Source organism: Scyliorhinus torazame, chromosome 10 (assembly GCF_047496885.1).
Source record: "Scyliorhinus torazame isolate Kashiwa2021f chromosome 10, sScyTor2.1, whole genome shotgun sequence".
Classification (NCBI taxonomy): Eukaryota; Metazoa; Chordata; class Chondrichthyes; order Carcharhiniformes; family Scyliorhinidae; genus Scyliorhinus; species Scyliorhinus torazame.
This window is the reverse complement of record NC_092716.1, coordinates 142107712-142135117: the sequence shown is the minus strand read 5'-3', so window position 1 is coordinate 142135117 and position 27406 is coordinate 142107712. Positions and strand designations below refer to the sequence as shown.

The following is a 27406-nucleotide window of genomic DNA, read 5'->3' as shown; positions in this document are numbered from 1 at the left end:
GCCTCGTTGAAGGTCCTCGTCAGTAGCGGGGCGAGCAAGTCCAAATATTTTCTGTAAAATTCAACTGGGAATCCGTCCGGTCCCGGGGCCTTTCCCGTCTGCATGTTCCTAATTCCTTTCACCACTTCTTCTACCGTGATCTGTGCTCCCAATCCCATCCTTTGCTGCTCTTCCACCTTGGGAATTTCCAGCCGATCCAAAAACTCCATCATTCTCTCCCTCCCATCCGGGGGTTGAGCTTCATACAATTTTTTATAAAATGTCTTAAACACTTCATTCACTCTCTCCGCTCCCCGCTCCGTCTCTCCATCTTCGTCTCTCACCCCCCCTATTTCCCTCGCTGCTCCCCTTTTCCTCAATTGGTGTGCCAGCAATCTGCTCGCCTTCTCTCCATATTCATACTGTACACCCTGCGCCTTCCTCCATTGTGCCTCTGCAGTGCCTGTGGTCAGCAAGTCAAATTCCACATGCAGCCTTTGCCTTTCCCTATACAGTCCCTCCTCCGGTGCTTCCGCATACTGTCTGTCCACCCTCAAAAGTTCTTGCAACAACCGCTCCCGTTCCTTACTCTCCTGCTTCCCTTTATGTGTCCTTATTGATATCAGCTCCCCCCTAACCACCGCCTTCAACGCCTCCCAGACCACTCCCACCTGAACCTCCCCATTGTCATTGAGTTCCAAGTACTTTTCAATGCATCCCCTCACCCTTAAGCACACCCCCTCATCCGCCATTAGTCCCATATCCATTCTCCAGGGTGGACGCCCTCTTGTTTCCTCCCCTATCTCCAAGTCTACCCAGTGTGGGGCATGATCCGAAATGGCTATAGCCGTATATTCCGTTCCCCTCACCCTCGGGATCAATGCCCTACCCAACACAAAAAAGTCTATGCGTGAATAGACTTTATGGACATAGGAGAAAAACGAGAACTCCTTACTCCTAGGTCTACTGAATCTCCACAGGTCCACCCCTCCCATCTGCTCCATAAAATCCTTAAGCACCTTGGCTGCTGCCGGCCTCCTACCAGTCCTGGACTTCGACCTATCCAGCCTTGGTTCCAACACCGTGTTAAAGTCTCCCCCCATTATCAGCTTTCCGGTCTCTAGGTCTGGGATGCGTCCTAGCATTCGCCTCATAAAATTGGCATCGTCCCAATTCGGGGCATACACGTTTACCAACACCACCATCTCTCCCTGTAATTTGCCACTCACCATCACGTATCTGCCCCCGTTATCCGCCACTATAGTCTTTGCCTCGAACATTACCCGCTTCCCCACTAATATAGCCACCCCCCTGTTTTTCGCATCCAGCCCCGAATGGAACACCTGCCCTACCCATCCTTTGCGCAACCTAACCTGATCTATCAGTTTCAGGTGCGTTTCCTGTAACATGACCACATCTGCTTTAAGTTTCTTAAGGTGTGCGAGTACTCGTGCCCTCTTTATCGGCCCGTTAAGCCCCCTCACGTTCCACGTGATCAGCCGAGTTGGGGGGCTTCCCACCCCCCCCCCTTGCCGGTTAGCCATCATCTTTTTCCAGCTTCTCGCCCAGTTCCCACGCGGCTGTATTTCTCCCAGACGGTGCCCCCCCGCCCATCCTTTCCCGCACCCACTCCCCCCTTTCCCCAGCAGCAGCAACCCAGTAATTCCCCCCTCCCCCCCCCCCCCCCGCTAGACCCCCCGCTAGCGTAATTACTCCCCCCATGTTGCTCCCAGAAGTCAGCAAACTCTGGCTGACCTCGGCTTCCCCCCGTGATCACGGCTCGCCCCGTGCGGCGCCCCCTCCTTCCTGCTTCTCTATTCCCGCCATAATTATCATAGCGCGGGAACCAAGCCCGTGCCTCTCCCTCGGCCCCGCCTCCCATGGCCAACGCCCCATCTCCTCTCCCTCCCCACCTCCCCCCCTCACCACCTGTGGGAGAAAGAAAAGTTACCATACCGCAGGATTAATCATACAATCCCTCTTCGCCCCCCCCCCCCCACTCGTCCCACCACTTTGTCCAAACGTTCATTTTCGTAGTCCAATCATTCCAATTTTTCTTCTACAATAAAAGTCCACGCTTCATCCGCCGTCTCAAAGTAGTGGTGCCTCCCTTGATATGTGACCCACAGTCTTGCCGGTTGCAGCATTCCAAACTTTATCTTTTTTTTGTGAAGTACCGCTTTGGCCCGATTAAAGCTCGCCCTCCTTCTCGCCACCTCCGCACTCCAATCTTGATAGACGCGGATCACCGCGTTCTCCCATTTACTACACCGAGTTTTCTTCGCCCATCTAAGGACCATTTCTCTATCCTTAAAACGGAGAAATCTCACCACTATGGCTCTGGGAGCTTCTCCTGCTCTCGGTCCTCGCACCATAACTCGGTATGCTCCCTCCACCTCCAACGGACCCGTCGGGGCCTCCACTCCCATTAACGAGTGCAGCATCGTGCTCACATATGCCCCGACGTCCGCCCCCTCCACACCTTCAGGAAGGCCAAGAATCCTCAAGTTGTTCCTCCTTGCGTTATTTTCCAGTGCCTCCAACCTCTCCACAGATCGTTTCTGGTGTGCCTCCTGTATCTCCGACTTCACCACCAGGCCCTGTATGTCGTTTTCATTCTCTGCTGCTTTCGCCTTCACGACCCGAAGCTCCTGCTCCTGGGTCTTTTGTTCCTCTTTCAGCCCTTCAATCGCCTGTAGTATCGGGGCCAACAACTCTTTCTTCATTTCCTTTTTTATCTCCTCCACGCAGCGTTTCAAAAACTCTTGTTGTTCAGGGCCCCATATGAAACTGCCACCTTCCGACGCCATCTTGGTTTCTGCTTGCCTTCCTTGCCGTTGTTCCAAAGGATCCGCTGCAATCCGGCCACTTTCCTCTCCTTTTTCCATCAGTGTCCAGGGGGAACACCCTTCTGGTTTACCGCACGGTGTTTTCAGCCGTTAAAATTGCCGTTGGGGCTCCTATCAAGAGCCCAAAAGTCCGTTTCACAGGGAGCTGCCGAAACGTGCGACTCAGCTGGTCATCGCCGCACCCGGAAGTCCTGGGTGGCAACTTTCAGGGATCTATGTACATGGACACCGAGATCTCTCTGCTCATCCACACTGCCAAGAATCTTACCATTGGCTCAGTACTCTGTCTTCCTGTTATTCTTTCCAAAATGAATCACCTCACACTTTTCTGCATTAAACTCCATTTGCCACCTCTCAGCCCAGCTCTGCAGCTTATCAATATCCCTCTGTAACTTGTAACATCCTTCCGCACTGTCCACAACTCCACCGACTTTAGTGTCAGCTGCAAATTTACTCACCCATCCTTCTACGCCGTCCTCCAGGTCATTTATAAAAATGACAAACAGCAGTGGCCCCAAAACAGATCCTTGTGGTACACCACTAGTAACTGGACTCCAGTCTGAACATTTCCCATCAACCACCACCCTTTGTCTTCTTCCAGCTCGCCAATTTCTGATCCAAACTGCTAAATCACCCTGAATCCCATTCCTCTGTATTTTCTGCAGTAGCCTACCGTGGGGAACCTTATCAAACGTTTTACTGAAATCCATATACACCACATCAACTGCTTTACCCTCATCCACCTGTTTGGTCACCTTCTCAAACAACTCAATAAGGTTTGTGAGGCACGATCTACCCTTCACAAAACGGTAGAGAAATTGCAGAAACAATCCAATGATTTAAAAGCCCTACCAGCGCTCCACACTTCCATGACGGAACAAAGGCAGAGCTCAGTAGATCACGCAAAGTGCCGGAAGCAAATTGCAGAATTGCAATCTCTGCTTTCTGTCCAGATTGGGTTTCAAAGCACGTTTGGACCCCAGTTAGACCAGGAAAACGGCCCCGATTGGCAGGAGTTAAATGAAACTGCCCATAGATACGTACATGGGACATGTACGCAAGAAAAACCACAGAAAAGGAAAGCACCCCAACCCCCGACTTAACAGGCAGAACACACCCCCATGAACCCTGTAACCACACACCGCAGGGCCGAAGCAGAAGGAGACGCAGATTTCCTATATATAACCCTGTTAACTGTGAACCAATTGCAGGCCGAGTGTGGAATAATTACACCGTTCCTTCCCACATCAGACCCACACCAGTTTTTTGCCAGAGTTAAACAGCAGGCTACCATGTATGGCCTGGACGAAAAGGAGCAAGTGAAGCTCACAGTTTTAAGCCTCAACCCTTCAGTCGTGGCAGCCCTTCCCGAACCACAGAATGTAGGAGCAGGCACACTCCAAGAGATGCACACAGCGATCCTAGATGCGATCGGCTATAATAGAGGAGACCCCGTAGAAGGCCTAAACAAGTGTAGGCAAAAGAAAACAGAGCACCCCACAGCGTTTGCTGGATGCTTGTGGAACCATTTTACAGTGGCATTCGGAGAGTTAGCCCGCGCCCATTTGTCCGCAGATAATATGGCCAAATGGATTTGATTCCTAGTCTCTCATGCGACAGAGGCAGGACAGAGAGCTTGCGCAAATAACGACCCCTCAGACGAGGCCCACAACGAGAAATGGGTTTTGAAGAGATTGTCCCGTGCTTGGGAACAATCCGTCCAAGGCAAAATCGCATTTGCAAAACCCGAGGAAGAGCAGGGAAACATGAATCCAGGTAAGACGCACCAGAACCCCGCATGGGTAAATGAGGGCAGGAACAGCCCACCACAGCCAAAATCCCAGGAATGTTACAACTGTGGACAATTAGGTCACTTTGCACGAGAGTGCAATGCGCCCCAAAAGCAGCAGAGAAACCAACAGACAGGCACCCTAAATAAGAATAGGGCAAAGCCAATCTATAGCATTAGCGCCCGTTCAGAGAACGCAGACGTGAACTGCACCTACTGACGGCGTTCGGGCTCCCCAACTTGGATCTGCGACACCCTTTGGGGCAAGTCCGGTAGACCGGTAGTAGCAGGCAAAGTCCGGGGACACCCCGTAGAATTTGTTTGGGACACAGGAGGGTCCCGCACCACGCTCAATTCCTCCACGATGTTTCAGCGAGACACGTGGCCCACAACAGACACCATCACACTCAGCGGCTTTACAGCTTATTTACAACAAGGACACATCACAGCCCCTGTCGAGATACAAATAGGGACCATTACAACTAAACACCCCGTAGTTTTGGTCGATCTACCCCAGACAGCTGAACACATCCTTGGAATCGATTTTATGATCTCTCTTTTGATCCAGTTAATAAATGTGTTTGGAGAATGGCAAAGGCAGCACGAGCCCCCGCCACGCTCACAGTTGGAGAGTATGAAAACAGAATTAGCTCAGTAGGAGACTTATGGTTCGACCCTCGAGCCATTAGTCAGGACAGACAGCTTAAGGAAGTCTTGCAGCAACACAAAGCAGCATTTGCACAGCACAAGCACGACTGTGGCAAAGTAGCTGGCTTGGTGAACATTACAGGTCCCGACCCCAGACACTAAAAGCAGAATGGTTTTCCCCAAGAGGCAGAGGGAGAAATCTCCAAAGTAATAGAGTCTGCTTGATCAAGGCGTACTCAGATCAATAGCCTCCACGAACAATGTACCAATTTGGCCCGTCAGGAAACCCAATGGATCATGGCGACTGACCATTGATTACCGGGAACTGAACAAAGTAACCCCAGTAGCAGCCCCCACCGTAGCCACGAGTCCCGAGACCATGCTCAAACAGGGACTCCAGTCAAACGTTTTTCCGGTTTTGGACATTAGCAACGGCTTTTGGTCCATTCCTTTGGATAAAGCGTGCCAGTACAAATTTGCCTTTACATTCCAGGGACAACAATACACGTGGATGTGCCTTCCACAAGGCTTCCACAACTCCCCCTCCATTTTCCACCGACAGCTGGCAAATGGACTAGCAACATTTTCCCGACCCGAATGTCTGGTCCAGTATGTAGATGACTTGCTACTGCAGACAGACACAAAGGGAGAGCACGTTTCGCTTCTCGCCGAATTCCTAGGACTCCTAAAAGAAATTGGATGTAAAGTCAACCCCAAGAAGGCCCAGATTTTGCAGGAAAAAGTGATTTACTTGGATACAGTAATCACACATGGTAAACGCGAGATCGAGCAGAAGAGAATTGACTCGATCGTCAAATTGCCCCTTCCCCATAATGTCCCAGTGTCGTCTCTTCCTCTGTGTAACAGTGTCTGATACAAGACATTCTGTCCCAGTTCCTCTCTGCATCTGTTTTACAGCATCTGATACAAGACATTCTGTCCCAGTGTTGTCTCTTCCACTGTATTACAGTGTCTGATACAAGATATTCTGTCCCAGTGTCGTCTCTTCCACTGTATTACGGTGTCTGATACAAGACATTCTGTCCCAGTGTCGTCTCTTCCTCTGTGTTACAGTGTCTGATACAAGACATTCTGTCCCAGTTCCTCTCTGCATCTGTTTTACAGCATCTGATACAAGACATTCTGTCCCAGTGTCGTCTCTTCCTCTGTGTTACAGTGTCTGATACAAGACATTCTGTCCCAGTTCCTCTCTGCATCTGTTTTACAGCATCTGATACAAGACATTCTGTCCCAGTGTCGTCTCTTCCACTGTATTACAGTGTCTGATACAAGACATTCTGTCCCAGTGTTGTCTCTTCCACTGTATTACAGTGTCTGATACAAGACATTCTGTCCCAGTGTCGTCTCTTCCTCTGTGTTACAGTGTCTGATACAAGATATTCTGTCCCAGTGTCGTCTCTTCCTCTGTGTTACAGTGTCTGATACAAGTCATTCTGCCCCAGTGTCCTCTCTTCCTCTGTGTTACAGTGTCTGATACAAGACATTCTGTCCCAGTGTCGTCTCTTCCTCTGTGTTACCGTATCTGACATAAGTCATTCTGCCCCAGTGTAGCCGCTGCCACTGTGTTATAGTGTCTGATGCACGACATTCTGTCCCTGTTTCGTCTCTTCCGCTACGTTATAGTGTCTGATACAAGGCATTTTGCCCAGTGTCGTTTCTTCCACTGTGTTACATAGGTCCGCTGTGATGGGATGACAATATTCTGAGATAAATTGTGATGAATGCCGGTATTTCAGATGTATTGTATTATAGGTATTTGGAAAAGTAAGTGTTAAAAGCCTGGGTCAATGTGTGTATTACTGCTGAAACATGTTTTAAAAGATTCCTAGGTTGAAAGACAATAAAGCTTTTGGGTGTCAGAGTTCCAATTCAGCCAACTGGTCTGTGATTGTAATATAAGGTAAAAGCTTCCGTAAAGAACAGTGAATACCTACAAGAATACAACAGGCCTTTGGATGCGTATATCTGTACAATTGGGTACCCAGAGAGGTTGGAATATTAGGTGCGTTGTGTTCAACTCAAACTAACGGATTTCATTTTAAAAGGTGATGTTTCTTTTTTTCATAATTAACATTTTTTCTGTTACAACTTAATCATGTGACTGCCACCTCCGCAATCTATTCATTACTTCATGGTTGGGCTCAGTCTATAGCATTCACTGATTACACTACAGACTGGGATCAGTTCTCCATGATTGAACATTCTCAGTCAGCACCTTGATATTCTTAAAAGGCCTTTTCTTTCCAATAGGTTGCTGTGGGTGGCTCTCTCTGTTTCATTGGGCCTGTCCTCCATGTTTAGCTCTGTTGCTGGAGTACAGGGTACAGAGCCTCTGATATTAAGTAGGATAACAGCTCCCCTAGACGTTAACCCTGCTCATATGAGAACACCAACAACAAATTTTCATTCATAAGAATGTACCTGCATTGGAGGCATTACAGCAAAGGATGATTAGATTGGCTCCTATTTGGAAGGTTATCCTGTGATGAGCAGGATTCAAATTTGGGCAGCACGGTAGCACAAGTGGATATCACTGTGGCTTCACAGCGCCAGGGTCCCAGGTTCGATTCCCCGCTGGGTCATTGTCTGGGCGGAGTCTGCACGTTCACCCCGTGTCTGCGTGGGTTTCCTCTGGGTGCTCCGGTTTCCTCCCACAGTCCAAAAACGTGCAGGTTAGGTGGATTGGCCATGCTAAATTGCCCTTAGTGACAAAAAGGTTAGGAGGGGTTATTGGGTTACAGGGATAGGGTGGAAGTGAGGACTTAAGTGGGTCGGTGCAGACTCGATGGGCCGAATGGCCTTCTTCTGCACTGTATGTTCTATGTTGTTCTATGAGAAGCTGAGTAAATTGGACCAATATTTTCTGGGGTTCAGAGTAATGAGAGGCGACCTTATTGAAAATTATAACATTCTGAAGAGACTTGATGGGGTGGACGCTGACTGGTTGTTTCCGCTGGTTGGATAAAAAATGCAGGGGAACAGGCTCAGGATAAGGGGCTGATTATTTAGGACTGAGATGAGGAGAAATTACTTCATTCAAAGGGTTGTGAATCTTTGGAATTCTCTGTCCCAAAGAGTTCTGGAGGCTCCATCACTGAATACATTTAAATCTGGGATAGACAGAGTTTTGTTTCTCAGAGAATTAAGGATTGTGGTGTTGTGCTTTCTTTTACTCTGTCTTTTCTGTGGCTCTGTTCCAATTATGGCAATCAGTGAGTTTGCCCTTTTTATGTCATCTATGTCCGAATGCTTAGAGTCGCCAGGTATCGAATGATACCACCACACGTTTCAACCGGTTATCGATCAAAGAGCCAAACGCCAGTTAGTTAGTTCAAGGTCAAGGGTACTTTATTTACACACAATTAGTCATGCAACATCAACACTACTAGTGAACTACACCTATCGACTAAGGCAACCTGTACTTAACTTCAGGCACCCGGCTTAGGTCAAAAAACAGTGGCCGCTGTTCAATTCTAGACCTCTCGGGTTCGAAGGAGTAACTGTTGCTCAGCTAGGCTCATCCGTCTGGTAGCGGGCGTTGAACTTGGACTCGCTTCTGGTGTTGCTGCAATTGGCGATGGCCGTGACCGGGGTACCAAGGCCAAGAGAGAGCGAACATATGGCAAACTCTTCTTCTTATACTCGGGGGGTTTTCGAGCTCTTTTGGGCGGTCCTTCGATTTGGGCCTTACTAATTGGGTGATCCCTGATCATTCCGTTCAATTCCTTAGCCTATAAGTGGGCAGGGATCTGGATGGCTGGGCGTGTCCCAAGAGGTCACTGACCCCGTTGTTTGCGTTTCCCTTGAACAGGGAGTGGCGCCGAAATGTCTGGAACTGTCCCGGTTGCTTGAGTCCCAGTCCTTTGTTTGATGAAGATGGGCCATCAAATGCTAATCGGCCCCATTAAAATGCTGATTGGGTGGAGTTTTGATACCATCTGGACTTTTTGCTGACAAATATGTATATCAGGCTCTGAGCTTGCCTGAGTCTTGGCTTGTCCATTTTACCTGCCAGGGTTTGCGAGTTTCTCTGTACCTAGTTGGAAGTGGCCATCCCAGATGGCTACACTAGGGAGTTGCCTGGAGCCCAGGATCAGTAATGATGACACTGAATGGTGGAACAGGCTCGATAGGCCGTACACTCCTGCTCCCTGTTTCTTTACATTCTTATTTATATAGCGCCAATTTAATATCGTCAAATATTAATGTGCAACACAAGAGCCTTATAAAACAGAATTTAACACTGAGCCATATAAAGAGATACCAGGGCCGACATCATCAAAATAGCAGGTTTGAAGGTGGAAAGTAATGTTGTGAGGTTTAAGGAGGAAATTTCTGAATTCCGGGAAAGGTAACTGACGCTGAAGTGAATGGTTCCAGGGCAGGATCTCTCTCAGTCATCCTGATCAATTTACTTCAGATTTACAGAGGCTGCCGGATATTTTCCAACAGGTTTCATTCCCTGCAACATCGATTTCTGCCATGCATCAACAGAGACAAGATCAGGGACTGCAAAAGTTGTGTAGAATGCTGGCATTCCCTGCACAAATTTACACAAGGAAGATGGCCCATTAGAAAGGCTGCCAAAGCCCCTGGGCCTCGGCGAGCTTTTCCTTTCTTTCTTTTTTCATGGGTATATGGGCATTGCTGGCAGGGTTGGCATTTATTGCCCATTCCTAATTGCCCTTGAACAGAGTGGCTCACTAGGCTATTTCTGAGGGCAGTTAAGAGTTAATTACATTGCTGTGGATCTGGTGTCACATGTAGGCCAGACCAAGTAAGGATGGCAGATTTCCTTAATGAACCAGATGGGTTTTTACAACAGTCACTGATAAGTTTCATGGTCACTAATACTGAGACTAGCTCTTCAATTTTTAATTTTATTCATTGAATTCAAATTCTACCAGCTTCTGTGATTGGATTTGAACCCATGACCTCAGAGCAATAGCCTGGGCCACTGGATTAGCTGTCCAGTGTCACGTGACATTCCGTGACACCGCCATCTCCCCTGTGCGAGAGTTTAGGGGTATAGCCATCAAACACTGTTATATAAACATTGTTTGACACCGGTTAAACCAATTTAAACTCTTGAATGGCAGCAGAACCCAAACCACTGAAACAGTTGTGGTTTCAGATCAGTAATTTATCTTTACTATAAATTAGCTCAATTACATCAGTTTGTGTAAGAGGAGGACAGGACAGCTGCTGCCCATCTGCAGCTGGGAGCAGGGCCCAGTCCCTGACATTGTCACACTGGATTAGATATAGCAGTCTTGGAGTCTCTCCAAAACCTCTTGTTGGAATATTGAATACGAACTTGGCCTCAGGACATATTTAGCTCACAATATGTCATACATTACAGGCGATTGGTGTTCTGGGAACATCTGCTGTTTCTGCCAGCATTTTGATAGCAGTAGAATTTTCATCCTTTCCAATCAGATGCAAGACTCACACTCGACCCGATTGTTTGTCAGGTCTGTGTCATTGAAACGGAAGTGTTTCTATGTTGCCTCTAAACCCTGACATTGACAGCCACAAACTGGGCTTCCTGATATATCTGACTGTTGGCGATTCATTTTAAACACCCTGATGGGAACACATCAGAGCATTGACAGAATAGATCCTGGCATTCCATGTGGAACTATCAGTCCTGATGTTCATCTGCAGAGAGAAAGAACAACATTGTCTGGTTCCCCTGCACACTTAATAGAGCAACATTAGGCACTCTTTTTTACAATCATTTGTAACCTCACTGGGGCTATATGTATTCAAAAAATGGACAGATTTATATAAGCAATGCTCAACAATAAAAGGAAATAAATTAACTTCTAACTGAGATCTTCTTTATCTCCAATCAAGCAAAGCCCATCTCAGGTCAAAACTCACTTTTAATTAGAGGTAGAAAACACAGAATCATTGCCAAACATTGGATGAGATCTTTTGAGACTGCTTGAAGAGAGAGATCTGACACCCTGTCAGAATAATGCAGAATCTCTGGCTGTATTCTTTAGAAACTGCTTCTCAGCTCGCCTTCCAGACATAAACTAAAACTCCACGCTTTACTGCTTCAGCCTCTGGCTCCTCCCATTTACTACATCATTTCTATCCCACTAACTGGGTTATGACCATCTTACTAAGGCTAAACACAATATCACTAATTATCTACGCCCCAGGAAACCTTTCTAAAACAAAATTCCATTAACCCTACTTCAGGTACCATACAAAAATACAAGAGCAGCGATGTACTTCTGAGACTGTATAAGGCTTTGCTCAGACTCCATTTTGAATATTGTGAGCAGTTTAGGGCCCCGTTTCTAAGGAAGGCTGTGCTGGCCTTGGAAAGTGTCCAGAGGAGGTTCACAGGAATGATCCCTGGAATGAAGAACTTGTCATATGAGCAGCGGTTGAGAATTCTGGATCAGTATTCGTTAGAATTTAGAAAGGTGAGGGGGTATCTTATTCAAACTTATAGGATACTGAGAGGCCTGAATAGAGTTGATGTGCAGAGGATGTTTCTAATAGTCGGAAAAATTAGAACATAAGGGCACAGCCTCAGACTGAAGGGACGATCCTTTAAAACTGAGATGAGGAGGAATTTCTTCATCCAGATGATGGTGAATCTATGAAACTCTTTGCCACAGAAGGCTGTGAAGGCCAAATCACTGAGTGTCTTTAAGACAGAAATAGATAGGTTCTTTATTAATCAGGGGTTATAGGGCGAAGCCAGGAGAATGGGGATGAAAAATATATCAGCCATGATTGCAGGGTGGAGCAGACTTGATGGGCCGAATGGCCTAATTCTGCTCCTGTGACTTATTGTTTTACATGTTAGAAATGACGATGATCTTACTTTTGCGACATCTTAATTACATGTTTTGCAGCCAAAGTGTCTGTCTTTCTTAAAAACCAGGATTTTTAATGACATTACTGTAGCTTTCACATACACACACTAACCCAAGCTCTTCACCATTCCGGCACCAAATACATACAATAAAGCAGATCTGAAATTGCTGCATTCTTCACATCACTCAATGTATAACTGTGTAGAATCACTATTTATTTAACAAGGTACGGATCACTCATGGTGTAACTGTGCAGTGCTACCGATTATTCAGCAAGGTAGGATCACTCGCTGTGTAACTGTAGAGTCACTAATTATTCAGCAGGGTACTGATCACTCATTGTGTAACAACGTAGAGTCATTGATTATTCAGCAGGTTAAGGATCACTCACTGTGTAACTGTGTAAAGTCACTGTTTATTCAGCAGAGTTGGGATCACTCACCGTACAGAGTCACTGTTTATTCAGCAGGTTAAGAATCACTCACTGTGTAACTGTGTAGAGTCACTGTTTATTCAGCAGGTTAAGAATCACTCACTGTGTAACTGTGTAGAGTCACTGTTTATTCAGCAGGGTTGGGATCACAGCAGCATTGGGATCACTGACTGTGCAGAGTCACTGTTTATTCAGCAGAATAAATGTCACTCGCTGTGTAACTTTGTAGAGCAGCGTTTTTCTAACTTTTTTGCCCGGGCCCATTTTTACCAACTGGCCATTCTTTGGGGCCCGTGCCGGCTGGCCTTCACGACCCACGCTGGCCAACCTTTGTGACCTACACCGACCCTGCTCCATGTCCCACACCGGCTGACCTACGCGACACTTGCCGCCTGAACGTCACAACCCACGTCATCCGAACTTCACGACCCACCATTTTAACTTACCTTTAATGTGAGAGCTGAGACTGCTTGGTCCAGACAATCTCACTTGCTTTGTTGTTCAATGTTACATTACTCATTGTGTAATTGTGTAGAGTCACTGTTTATTCAGCAGGGTAAGGATCACTCACTGTGTAACTTGTCCGAGTCACTGTTTATTCAGTAGGGTAAGGATCACTCTGTGTAGGTGCGAGGAGTCACTGTTTATTCAGCAGGGTAATGTGTAACTGTAGTGGCACTGATTATTTAGCAGGGTTACGATCACTCACTGTGTAACTGTGTAGAGTCACTATTTATTCAGCAGTGTTATGATCACTCACTGTGTAACTGTGTAGAGTCACCATTCAGCAGGATAATGTGTAACTGTGTAGAGTCACTGACTATTCAGCAGGGTAATGTGTAACTGTGTAGAGGCACTGATTATTTAGTAGGGTTACGATCACTCACTGTGTAACTGTGTCGAGTCACTATTTATTCAGCAGGGTTACGATCACTCACTGTGTAACTGTGTAGAGTCACTATTTATTCAGCAGGATAATGTGTAACTGTGTAGAGGCACTGATTATCTCCCCGTCTAACCCAGCTCCTCACCTTCTCAGCATTCACCACCCAGTAATAATACAGTAAATTCGGGAGACCCAGGCCCCCTGACTGCCGTCTCCTCTGCAACAGCACCTTCCTAATCGTAGCCACCTCTTCATCCCTCCCCCTCCCCCAAATAAACAAGGTAATCATCTTTTCTACTTTCTTAAAAAACGCCTTTGGCAAAAAGATCGTCAGGCACTGAGTAATGAACAAAAACCACGGCAACACAGTCATCTTAATTGCCTATTGTTAAGGGCGAGGCATTTTCAGAACCCCAAAATGTATCATGGAGTTCAACCAACCTCACCCTTTAATGTATTTGTTGCTTTTCCTGCACACGGCTTTTTCCCTATCTGGTGTTTTTACCGCATACTTCACCTCACTTTATTTCCTTTCAATCTGATACGGTCCACAAAACCTAGCTTTTAAAGGCTCCCCTACCACTGGTAACAACACTAAAACTTTATCCCCACTGGCAAAACTACGAACTTTGGATTTCTTGTCCGCTACCCGTTTCATCACATTTTGTGCAACTTTCAAATGTTGTCTAGCCAATTCACCTGCTCTATTTAATCGTTCCCTAAAATTTGACACGTAATCCAATAGTGTAATTTCCGATTTCTCACACACTAATTTTTCCTTAATCAATTTAAATGGTCCTCTTACCTCATGACCAAAAATTAGTTCAAAAGGGCTAAATTTGGTAGACTCATTAGGTGCATCCCTAATTTCAAACAATACGAATGGAATTCCTTTATCCAATCCTCTGGATAATCTTGACAATACGCCCTCAACATTGTCTTTAATGTCTGATGCCACCTTTCTAACGCTCCCTGCGATTCTGGATGGCACACAGTTGATTTAAATTGTTTTATTCCTAAACTATCCATAACGTCTTTGAATAACTTTGAAGTAAAATTTGTTCCTTGATCCGATTGAATTTCTGTGGGTAGTCCATATCGAGTAAAGAATTTAAGTAACTCCTCCACAATCCTTTTAGCTGTAATATTACGTCCTGGAATGGCCTCTGGAAACCTAGTAGACACATCCATTATAGTCAAAAGATATTGATTCCCACTTTTTGTTTTAGTAAGTGGTCCTACACAATCGATTAGGACCCTTGTAAAAGGTTCCTCAAATTCTGGAATGGGTATTAAGGGTGCTGGTTTTATCACTGCTTGAGGTTCCCCTATCACTTGACATGTGTGACATGATTGACAAAATTTAACGACATCTTTATGTAGTCCAGGCCAATAAAAATGTTTCTAGATTTTAGCTTGAGTTTTCCTTATTCCCAAATGACCTCCCACTAGTACCTCATGTGTAACTCGCAACACCTCCTTTCTATACCCTACCGGCAATACTACTGGATGAACTTCTGCCCACTTTTGATCTGCTTGCATATGTACAGCTCTCCATTTTCTCATCAAGACATCATTTTTACGGTAATAACACTCTGGTATACTCTCAGATTCCTCTTCTGTATATGCTTTCTGATTCATCCGTTTTATTTCTACATCATTCTGTTGTAACTCCGCCAATTTTCCTGAACTAAAAATATCCGCCTCATCCTCCACCTGCTCTTGTTCTTTTTCAACCGTCTGATCAAAAATCGTTTCTGATAATTGCCCTTCAACTTCATCTTCACTCTTTGATTTCTCCTCTTGTCTTAACCTGTGACTTTGCGACCTTGTTACTACACAATCCAGAAATATTCCAGGATATTCGTCCTTCAACACTTCAGTTGTCTGATTTTCCACTGGCTTATCAACCACAGTAGGCATCACTTCCACCTGCGATCCAGCTATATCATTACCCAAGATAAACTGTATTCCTGGACAAGATAGTTTATCTATTACTCCTACTACCACTTCACCACTCTTCACTGGACTTTCCAACCTTACCTTATATAATGGAACGCTACTCCTCTCACCCTGAATTCCACTTATCACCACCTTTTCTGGCAATATTCTTCCCAAACTACATAATTCCTCATCTCTTACCATTAAAGATTGACTAGCCCCTGTATCTCTTAAAATTGTGACTTCTTTACCTGCACCTCCTAATGCACATGAGTAAACTTTACCCACACAAGTAAATTCTTTAAAGACATCTGGCACCTTCTTAACAATTACTTCTTGAACAGTCTGTACAATCGTTTGCACCTCCTTCGCTTCCCTTGGGCTTTCCTTTACCACTCTAACAAACCCCACTGCCTTATCCTGTTTTACCACATCAGCCTTCCCAGTGCTTTTCTTCAACCACCAACACTGTGACTTTACATGGCCTAGTTTATTACAGTGAAAACATCTGAAACTTTTCATTTCTTTTCCACCCTCCTGGATTTCTTTTTTAATCTGAGGTACACTCTCTTTATTGTCTCCCATCAGATCACCTTTACCTTTACCACTTGATTATTTCTCACGTCCCCAGTTTCTATCCCTCACATGCTGAAACTGATGCCGGAAACCAATCTTTGATTTATGAACTAATTCATAATCATCTGCCATTTCCGCTGCTAATCTCACAGTTTTAACCCTCTGTTCTTCCACATGAGTTCTCACTACATCAGGAATTGAATTTTTAAACTCCTCCAAAAGTATAATTTCTCTGATAGCTTCATACGATTGGTCTATTTTCAAAGCCCTTATCCACCTATCAAAATTACTCTGTTTGAGCCTTTCAAACTCCATGTATGTTTGACCTAATTCTTTCCTTAAATTTCTAAACCTTTGTCTGTAAGCTTCAGGCACTAGCTCATATGCACTTAAGATGGATTTCTTCACCTCCTCATACGTTCCAGATACCTCCTCCGGTAGTGATGCAAACACTTCACTAGCTCTACCTACCAGCTTTGTTTGAATCAGTAACACCCACATGTCCTGTGCGTTTGTTTAGCTACCTTCTCAAATGAAATGAAAAAGGCTTCCACTTCCTTCTCGTCAAACCTTGGCAATGCTTGGACATATTTAAAGAGATCCTCACCAAGCCTTCGACTATGACGCTCTTTCTCACTATCCTCAACACTGTCATCCAACTGTACGTTTCCCTTTACGTCAGTCAATTTTAACTGATTGTCATGTTTCATGGCCATTTTCTGAAGTTCAAACTCCCTCTCTTTATCTTTTTTCCTGATCTGTATCTCCCTTTCTTTTTCTTTTTGTTCTGCTGGGGCTATTCTTTATTTTCTCCTTTCTTCTCCTTTTCTTTTTCCTCTCTCTCTCTTTCTCTTTCTTTTTTCTCTCTCTCTCTTTCCTCTCTCTCACTTTCGTATGCCAGCCGCTTTAATTCTTTCTCATGTTCCATTTGTTTAATTTGCAACTGAATTTTTGCCCTTTCCAATGAGTCAAACTCTATCTCAGACAACTTTAAATGCTTAACCACCGCCATAATTACCTCATCTTTTCGCATTTTGTCAGGTAATGTTAACTGCAATGTTCTTGCCAAATCTAACAGTCTGCTTTTCGTTTCTGTCCATAAAGTACTACGTGTAACATTCTCCACGCCCAAAAACCTCTGAGCCTTTGAAAGAGCCATTGTTCACAACACTCTCCCCACTTAAACTAAAATAACGCTCCGGAATAGCAACAATCCTTCACTATCTTTAAGTTCACAAAAGCCAATCCAATTTTATCCCCCTCGAGCCGCCAATTGTTATGGGGTGAGGCGTTTTCAGAACCCCAAAATGTATCATGGAGTTCAACCAACCTCACCCTTTAATGTATTTGTTGCTTTTCCTAGCACATGGCTTTTTCCATAGGTGTGGGATTACAGTTATGGACACGTGGGTTTTTAAACACAAAACACTGTTTATACCATGAACTCAACTTAACATCTTAAATAAACATTGGATCTCTTAACACCCCTTACTTCAAAGATAACTCAGAAAATATTGCAACAGTAAATAACTCCTTAAAAACCTTCAAACTTCCTAGAGACTTAACACCTTTAAACAATATCACATCAGATTAAAGGATATATATTTTTTCTGTAGAATGGCAGAGATATATTAGCTTGGGTGACTTCAGCTCCAGCACCTTGCTTTCTTCCTGCAAACTCTCTGGAAAGACACAGGCACACCCAAGCTGCTGTCTCAAACTGGCTTTCTATTTTTAAACTGCTCTCAGCAAAACCAGCCAGGCACTCTTCAAACTCAAACTTCAAAATGGCTGAACTGAGCTGAGCTCCACCCACTCTATGACATCACTGTTTTCTTAAAGGTACATTGCTTAAACATCCGTGTCTTAAAGGTACCCTCACATGACACTATGCTCAACCTGCCAGCAACAGAGGAAGACCATCCCACCTTGCCAAATCCGCTTTCACTCTCCCCACCTAATTAGTATTGTTATATCTATGGAGCCCTCCCAATCACGTGCCACCTGCACCCCCAGGTATCTAAAGTGGGTTGCTGCCCTATGGAATGGCAGCCTCCCCCATCCTTGCCCCCACCCCGGCCAGGACACCACAAAACATTTGTTCTTGTCCAAATTTAGCTTATACCCCGAAAAAGACCCAAACACTTGAAACAGCTCCAGTATACCACCCATCGGCACGCTCGGTTCCGACACATACAACAGCAGGTCGTCTGCATACAAAGATACCCTCTTCTCCACCATGCCCCTCCCCCTGCACTATCCCCCTCCACAACCCCAAACTCAATGCGATGGCCAAAGGCTCAATTGCAAGCACAAACAACAGGGGGAATAGGACATCCCTGCATGGTACCTCGGTGCAGAGCAAAATAACCCAAATTCATACTATTTGTGCGGACACTCACCCTCGGCTCCTCATATAGTAATCTTACCCACTCCACAAATCGCAGCCCAATCCCAAACCGCTCCAAAACCGCCATCAAATACCCCCACCCTACCTGGCCAAATGCCTTCTCGGCGTCCAATGCCACTACTACCTCTGTCTCCCTCCCCTCTGTCGGTGCCATAACTACATTCAATACCCTCCTAATGTTCGAAAAGAGCTGCCTCCCTTTCACAAACCCCGTCTAATCCTCCCCTATCACCTTTGGGAGGCACTCCTCCAACCAACCTGCCAACACCTTCGCCAACACCTTTGCAACCACATACAAGAGTGATATGGGCCAATATGCCCCACACCCTGTTGGATCCTTATCCTTCTTGAACAACAAGGAGATCGATGCCTGCCCCAACGTCTGTGGCAACACTCCCTTCCCTATCGCCTCCTCAAACAGTCCCACCATCACCGGCGCCAACGCATCCCTAAATTTCTTATAATACTCCACCGGAAATCCATCCTGCCCTGCTACCTTCCCTGACCGCATCCTCCCAATCGCATCCTTTATCTCCTGCTCCTCTATCGCCCCCTCCAATGTGGCCCTATTCTCCTCCCCCAACCTCGGATATTCCAAACCATCCAGGAATTCCTGCATTCCCCGATCGTCCCCAGGTGGTTCCAACCTATACAGCCTCCTAAAAAACTCCTCAAACATCCTATTAATCTGGACCGGAGCCACCACCAACTTCCCTGCCCAATCCCGCACCTGAACAATTTCCCTCACCGCTGCCTCCCTCCGAAGTTTTTTTAATAAACAATTTTGTTGAGGTATTTTTGGCATATAAAACAGCAACATTATATCGTAATGTACAAAAAGCAAATGAGACATAATGCAAGCATCATGTTCTCTCGCAAGAACCTGCCGAAGCAACCCCCTACTCTACACTACCCTAAATCCCCCTCCGCCCCCCCCCCCCCCTCCCCTGCTGACGATTAATTCTCCGCGAAGAAGTCAACGAATGGCTGCCACCTCCAGGCGAACCCTGACAGCGATCCTCTCAAGGCAAACTTAATTTTCTCCAGCCCGAGAATGCTCGCCATGTCCGAAAGCCATACTTCAGATTTCGGGGGCTTTGAGCCCTCCATGCCAACAGTATTCGTCGCCGGGCTACCAGGGAAGCAAAGGCCAAGACGTCGGTCTCTTTCTCCTCCTGGACTCCCGGGTCCTCCGAAACCCCCAAAAATTGTCACCTCGGGACTCATTGCTACCCTAGTTTTCAATATCCGGGACATGACGTCCGCGAATCCCTGCCAGTACCCCCTTAGTTTAGGACACGCCCAGAACATGTGTACATGGTTCGCTGGTCCTCTGGCACATCTAGCACATTTGTCCTACAACCCAAAGAATTTGCTCATCCGGGCCACCATCATGTGGGCCCGATGTACGACCTTGAACTGGATCAGACTGAGCCTGGCACATTTTGTGGTCGTGTTTACTCTACTCAAAGCGTCTGCCCATATGCCGTCCTCCATCTCCCCCCCCCCCCCCCCCGAGTTCCTCCTCCCACTTAAGCTTCAGTTCTTCGGTCTGGCAGGTCTGCTCCCATTAGTTCTTTATAAATGTCGGAGACTCTCCCCTCTCCCACCTCTCCTCTGGAAACTACCCTGTCCTGGATCCCCCTTGGTGGGAGGCGTGGAAAGGATGGTACCAATCTGCGTACAAAATCCCGCATCTGCAAGAACCTGAAATAATTTCCTCCAACACCCTCATGCTCGGGAAGCTCCCTTCCAGGAACAGATAGCCAATCCTCGCAATCCCCGCCCTCCGCCATAATTGGAACCCACCGTCCATATTCCCCGGGGTAAATCGGTGGTTACCGCAGATTGGGGACCAAACTGATGCTCTCACTTCCCCTATATGCCTCCTCCACTGGCCCCAGATCCGTAACGCCGTCACCACTATCGGGCTGGTGGAGTATCGTGCCAGCGGGAGTGGCAGAGGCGCTGTAACCAAGGCTGCCAAACTGGTGGCCCTGCACGAAGCAGCCTCCATCCGTTCCCAAACCGACCCTGTATCCACCATCCATTTCCTTACCATGGCTATGTTAGCTGCCCAGTAGTAGTTGCTAAAGTTTGGCAACACCAGCTCCCCATCCCCTCGGTTCCTCTCGAGCATCGCCTTCCTCACCCATGGGGACTTTCCCGCCCAAAAATAATCCCAGGATAATTTTATCTAGCCTCTTAAAGAAGGACCGCAGAATGAAAATGGGGAGACACTGAAATATGAACAAGAATCTCGGGAGAATCGACATCTTCACCGTCAGCACTCTCCCCGCCAAATACAGTGGGAGCGCATCCCATCTCCGGAACTTGTCCCTCACTTGTTCCACCAACCGGGACAAGTTTAGCTTATGCAACTTACCCCAGTCTCGCGCTACATGGATCCCTAAATATCTGAAACTTTCCCCCACCAGCCTGAACGGCAGCCCCGTCAGCCTACTCTCCTGACCTCTCGCCTGCACTACCCACATCTCGCTCTTTGTCATGTTCAATTTATATCCTGAGAACTGACCAAATTCCCTCAGGGTTTCCATGATTCCATCCATCCCCGCCTTTGGGTCTGACACGTATAACAGCTGGTCATCCGCGTATAACGAGACTTTATGTTCCACTCCCCCCCCCCCCCCCCCCCCCCCCCCCCCCCGAACCAGCCCTTTCCAGTCCCTTGAAGCTCTTAGAGCAATTGCCAACGGCTCTAGCCAGCGCAAACAGCAGTGGGGAGAGGGAGCATCCCTGTCTAGTCCCGCGGTGCAGTCTGAAGTAGTCAGATGTTGTCCTGTTAGTCCTCACACTATCCTCTGGGGCCTGATATAGCAGCCTAACCCAGTCAATGAATCCCACCCCGAACCCAAAACGTCCCATAAATAGTCCTACTCAACCCGGTCGAAAGCCTTTTCGGCACCATTGCTACCACTACCTCTGCCTCCCTGCTCTCCGGGGGCATCATAATCACATTGAGCAGCCTCCTTAGATTGGCCACCAGTTGCCTGCGCTTTACGAACCCGGTTTGGTCCTCCGTAATCATGTCCGGTAGACAGTCCTCAATTCTAGTAACTTAGCGTCTGCGTTAATCAAAGGGATCGGCCTATAGGACCCACATGCCTCCGGATCTTTATCCCGTTTCAGTAGAAGCGAGATAGTGGGCTGCAACATCGTCGGGGGTAAGACCCCTCTGTCTCTTGCCTCGTTGAACACCCTGACCAGCACCGACCCCACTATCTCGGAGAACTTTTTATAAAACTCCACCGGGTATTCATCCGGCCCCAGGGCTTTACCCGACTGCATGACCTTCAGGCCCCCCAGTACTTCTTCAGTCCTGATCGGGGCCCCCAGCCCGTCTACCAACCTCCTACCTACTCTTGGGAAGGTCATACCGTTCAAAAAGCGCCTCATCCCCTCCAGTCCCGTGAGGGGTTCCGAGGTGTCAGCTTGCTATAGAAGTCCCTAAACACCTTGTTCAGTCCTAACGGGTCCCCCACCAGGTTTCCCTCCCCGTTGACTACCTTTCCTATTTCCCTAGCCGCTTCTCTCTTTCTTAGTTGTTGTGCAAGCATTCTGTTGGCCTTCTCCCCATGCTCGTATATTGGCCTCCCTCCGAAGTTGACCTGCCAACATGCTTCATACGTGCAAACTGCTTCCCTCGACCGCCTGAGCTGGCGCACCGCCTTCCTTGTGGACAGCCGATCAAAGCTCGCCTGCAACTCCTTCCTCTTTTCCAACAGTGCTGGATCCACACCTCTGCATACCTCCTGTCTACTTCCAACATCTTGTCTATTAACCTTTGCCGCACCACCCTCTCCTCCTTATCCACCTTTGCTTAAACAATATCCCCTCCCCCCTCACCACTGCCTTCAAAGCTTCCCATACCACTGCCTGCGAAACCTCCCCCATACAATTACATCCCACATATTCTTCAATTACATTCCCAATCTTGTCACAAAAGCCTTGATTCCCGAACTGCCCCACACCTAATCTCCACCCCGGCCTCTGCATTGCCCCCTTCTCCAACACCATGCCTACCCAGTGCGGCGCATGATCCAATATCGCAATTGCCGAATATTCCGACCCCTTGACCCCGGCCAACAGCGCCTTCCCCGCCACAAAACAATCTATCCGCGAATAGACCTTATGAACTGAAGGGAAAAACAAATACTCTCACTCCCCCGGGTGCATAAACCTCGAAGAGTCCACTCCTCCCATTTCCCCCATTAGTCCAGCCAACACCTTCGCCCCTCTCCCCATGACTGGTCAAGCGACCGCAGCCACAACCTATCCAATCTTGGCTCCTGCATCAAGTTCCAGGCTCCACCCACTATCAATTCGTGTGAATCGAAGTCGGAGATGGCCCCACACACCTTCTTTACAAACCCTACATCACCCCAGTTGGGACCATACAAGCTTACCATCGCCACCAACTTCCACTCCAATGCCCCTGTCACTATCACATACCCTGATCCGCCATTTGGAACCGCACTCTTTGACAACTTCCCGCGCCCTGCCATCAAAACCCAAGTGAAACACCTGGCTAACCCAGCCCTTCCTAAGCCTCACCTGATCCTTCACCCTCAAGTGAGTCTCCTGCAGCATCGCCACATCAGCCTTCAAACTTTTCAGGTGCGCAAGCACTCCCGACCTCTTCACTGGGCCTCCCAACCCCTCACGTTCCACATAACTATCCTTTTAAAAAATAAATTTAGAGTACCCAATTAATTTTTTCCAAATAAGGGGCAATTTAGCATTTCCAATCGACCTACACTGCACATCTTTGGAGGCGAAACCCACACAAACACGGGGAGAATGTGCAAACTCTACACGGACAGTGATACAGAGCCGGGATCGAACCTGGGACCTCAGCGCTGTGAGGCAGCAATGCTAACCACTGCACCACCGTGCTGCCCTCCACATAACTATCCTAACAGGAGGTCTTCCCCCCCCCCCCCACTTCCTATCCACTATCATCATAACTCTGGGTCCTGCCCACTGAGCCTGACCCGCCCCTATCCATTGTCCACATCGAATCCCATCCTCCCCTCCCAGAATCGCACGCAGTTATTTTTGGTGGCTATGGTTAGATGCTCAAATCGAAGAGAAAGTGGGACGATGTCATTCCTGTGTAAAACTAAGGAACTCGCCACCATTACAACCAGTACATCCTTGGGAATGGACGACACAGCCATGGCAGAGAATAGACAAAGACTCCGCTGGCCCATTGAGGGTCACATGTTGCTAGTGATTGTGGATGCACATGTTAAATGGTCCGCAGCAGTGATTATGAAATCCACGATGACTAAACAAACTATTGAGAAGCTGGGCAGAATATTCACAAGATTTGGTACAGTGGAGCAGGTTGTTTGTGCCAATGATACTCATTTCACTTCTAAGGAGTTTGAGGACTATTTTAGAGGGAATGGTATACAGCCAATGGTGTATGTGTGTGTTCAGCATTCATGTGTGTCAGTATGTGTGTGTCATGGTGTATGTGTGTCAATATGTATGTTCAACATGTAGATATGCCGGTATGTGTGTTCAGCATGTATGTGTCAGGGTGTTTGTATGCCTCAGCATGTTTCAGAGTGTGTGTGTGCATGCCTCGGTGTATGTGTCTGTGTGTGTATGTGTGTGTGTCAGGCTATGTGTGTGCGTGTACATCAGGGTGTAGTGTGTGTGCCAGGGTGTGTGTCTCAATGTGTGTGTCGGTGTGTGTGTGTCTCGGTGTGTCTGTCTGAGTATGTTTATGTCAGGTTGTTTGTGCGTCTCAGTGTGTATGTGTGTGTCTCGGTGTGTGTGTCTGCTTGTGTGTATGTCAGGGTGTGTGTGTGTCTCAATGTGTGTGTGTCATGGTGTTTGTGTGTCTCAGTATTTGTGTGTCAGGATGTGTGTGTCAGGGTATGAATGCGTGTGTGTCAGGGTGTAGTGTATATCGGGGTCAGGGTCTGTGTGTCTCAGGGTGCGTATCTCAATATGTGTGTCAGGGTGTGTGTGTGTGTGTGTGTTGGGGTGCGTGTGTGCCTCAGGATGTGTGTGTGTGTGGGTGTGTCTCCGGGTGTGTGTGTCTCAGGGTGTGTGTTAAAGTGCGTGTCAGGATGTGTGTGTGTGTCGGTGTGTGTGTCTCAGTGTGTGTGTGCGTGGGATGTCTCAGTATGTATGCGTGTCGGGGTGTGTGTGTGTCAGGGTGGCTCAGTATGTATGCATGTCAGGATGTGTGTGTGTCAGGGTGTGTCGCAGTGTGTGTGTGTCAGGATGTGTGACTCAGTGTATGTTAGGGTATGTGTGTATGTATCAGGTATGTGTCTCAGTTTGTGTGTGTGTGTGTCTTGGTGTGTGTGTGAGTGTGTGTGCCTGTTCTAAGGGTCAATGCTGGAGGTAAGTGAGAATGATTGAGGGGGATGTTTGTTCCAGCTTCAGTCTGCTCAGGAGGATCTAATGTGTTTGTTGCCATTTATCCTTTATTCTTGACATGTATCCCAGTAGGATTGTGATACATCTATTGCTGATGATTTATCTTTGTTTCTTTCCTAGTTGGGAGGCTGTGCAATCCTGGGAGTTGGGATTTGGTTGGCTGTAACACAGGGTAACTTCGCTACGCTCTCCACAACCATCCCCTTCATCTCAGCTGCTAACCTCCTCATTGGCATCGGCATTATAGTGATGATAGTCGGATTTCTCGGATGTGTTGGTGCAATTAAGGAAAATAAATGTCTCTTACTGACTGTAAGTATCAAAAATTCTCCTCGCCTTTCACCCCTCACCTCTAAACTTTCACCACTTCTTTAATTCTTTCATGTGATGTGGGTGTCGCTGGACCAGCATTTATTGCCCATCCCTAATTGCCCTTGAGGGGGAATTTAAGAGTCAATATTGCTGTGGGTCTGGAGTTACATGTAGGCCAGGCCAGGTAAGGACAACAGATTTCCTTCCCTAAAGGACATTAGTGAACGAGATGGGTTTTTACGACAATCGACCATAGTTTCATGGTCATCGTTAGACTTTTAATTCCAGGTTTTTACTGAATTCAAATTTCACCATCTGCCGTGTTGGGATCCGAACCTGGGCCCCAGAGCATTATCCTGGGCCCAGTGACAATAACACAACGCCATTGCCATTCACTGCTAACGGCTCACCCCTTTCTCCTTGAGTTCTCACCCCAACTTAAACCTTCACCCTTTCACCATTCGCCCCTGAATCCTCACCTTAACCCCTCGCACCTTACTGCTCACTCCTAAAGCCTCATCCTTCAGTCCTCACCCCAACTGCTCACCCCAAACCTTCACCCTTCAGCCTTCACCCCAACCACACATCCTAAATCCTCACCCCTAACTCCAGCTTCTCATCCCTAAACCCTCACGCTTCATCCCTAACCGTCACCCTGAACCCTCACCAATAACTGCTGACTCCTAAACCCTCACCCTTTACCTCTAACTGCTCACCTTAACCCTCACCTTGAGCCCTTAACCGCTCACTCTGAACTCTAATCCTGAACCCCTAATCACTCACCCCTAAACCTTCACCCTTCACCTCCAGCCATTTAGTCCTAAACCCTCACCCTTCAGCCCTTACCTCTCACCCCTAAACCCTCACCCCTAACCTCTCACTCCTAAATGCTTACTCCACCCCTAACTTCACACTCCTAAACCCTCACCTTTACCCCTAACCACTCACCCATAAACCCTCACCCTACACTCCAATCGCTAAGCCCTCACCCTTCACTCTAAATATTCACCCTTAAACATTCACCCTTCACCCCCCACTCACCCTGAACCCTCACCGCTAACCGCTCACCCCTGAACCTTCATCCTTCACCTCTAACCACTTAGCCCTAAACCCTCACCCTTCAGCTCTTACTGCTAAACCCTCTCCCCTAACCTCTCACCCCTAAATGTGTACTTCACCCCTAAGTTCTCACCCCCAATCCCTCACCCTTCACCCCTAACCACTCACCCCTAAACCCTGACCCTACACTCCAATCGCTAAGCCCTCACCCTTCACCCCTAAATACTTACCCTTAAACCTTCTCCCAACCACTCACCCTGAACCCTCATCCGTCATCCCTAACAACTCACTCTCAAACCTTCACCCATCACCCCTCACCCCTAACTGCTCACTCCTAAAGCCCCACCCTTCATAGCTCATCACCACTGTACATCATGAACCCTCACCAACAACCGCTCATCCTTAAACCCTCACCCTTCACATCTCGCCATAACCGCTCACCCTGAAACCTCACCCCTAAACCCCCTCAGCTTTCATTCCTCACTCCCATCCCTCAAACTTCATCCTCACAACCCCTCGCGCCCGGAGTTAAATCTACCTTGCTGCACTCTCACGCGGGACATTCCGGATCCTAACCAATCGCTGTGTGAAAACAGTTTTCCTCATGTTGCCTCATGGTCTTTTGCTATTGACCTAAAATTGGTGTTCTCTAGTTCTCAATCATTCCACCAATGGAAACAATTTTTCCTGATCGACTCTGTCCAGGCCCCTCATGATATTGAACATCTTTACAAATCTCTTCTCAGCCTCCTCATCTCTAAGGAAAACATCCCCAGTTTTTCAACAGAGCTGAAGTGCTTCATCCCTGAAATCATTATCGCGTATCTTTTCTGCACTTTCTCAAATGCCTGCCTGTGGTGTTGTTAAGGGCAGGAGGGGGTTAATTAAAACAACCCTGATTTTTCCTCTCACCACTCCTAAATAGAAAGTTGCTTTGATCTGCTTCCCGCTTTATAAGCTTTGGCATGTTTCCCAAACCCTCAGTTTTCTTCTATTCATAACCCCACAGCAAACTTAAGATAGGTTGAACTCAGAGGTTATTTTATTTGCTCACATTTAAAACACAGGAGGGGAATCACTGTGTAGCCCCCTGTGCACTCATACAGTAAAAGAAGGATAGAGAAAAGAATAATGTATAGGGCAAAGACCACAGAGAAAAGAGTATCCATTCATGTGAGTCCAGATTCAAAGTCTAAAGAACTGTCCCTTCATAGAAGCCTTGGTTGAAAACCGATGCT

General features: G+C 47.1%; 1 protein-coding gene across 6 annotated transcripts in view; it reads left to right on the top strand.

Moving 5' to 3' along the window:
- tspan4a (tetraspanin 4a) overlaps nt 1–27406 on the top strand; it is a 294538-nt gene that overhangs the window by 204553 nt on the left and 62579 nt on the right. For all 6 annotated transcript variants that reach the window (XM_072518788.1, XM_072518789.1, XM_072518787.1 and 3 more), the window contains one exon: nt 24918–25109. In XM_072518788.1, the coding sequence (XP_072374889.1) occupies nt 24918–25109 (192 nt within the window). The remainder of the gene's footprint in view (nt 1–24917; nt 25110–27406) is intronic.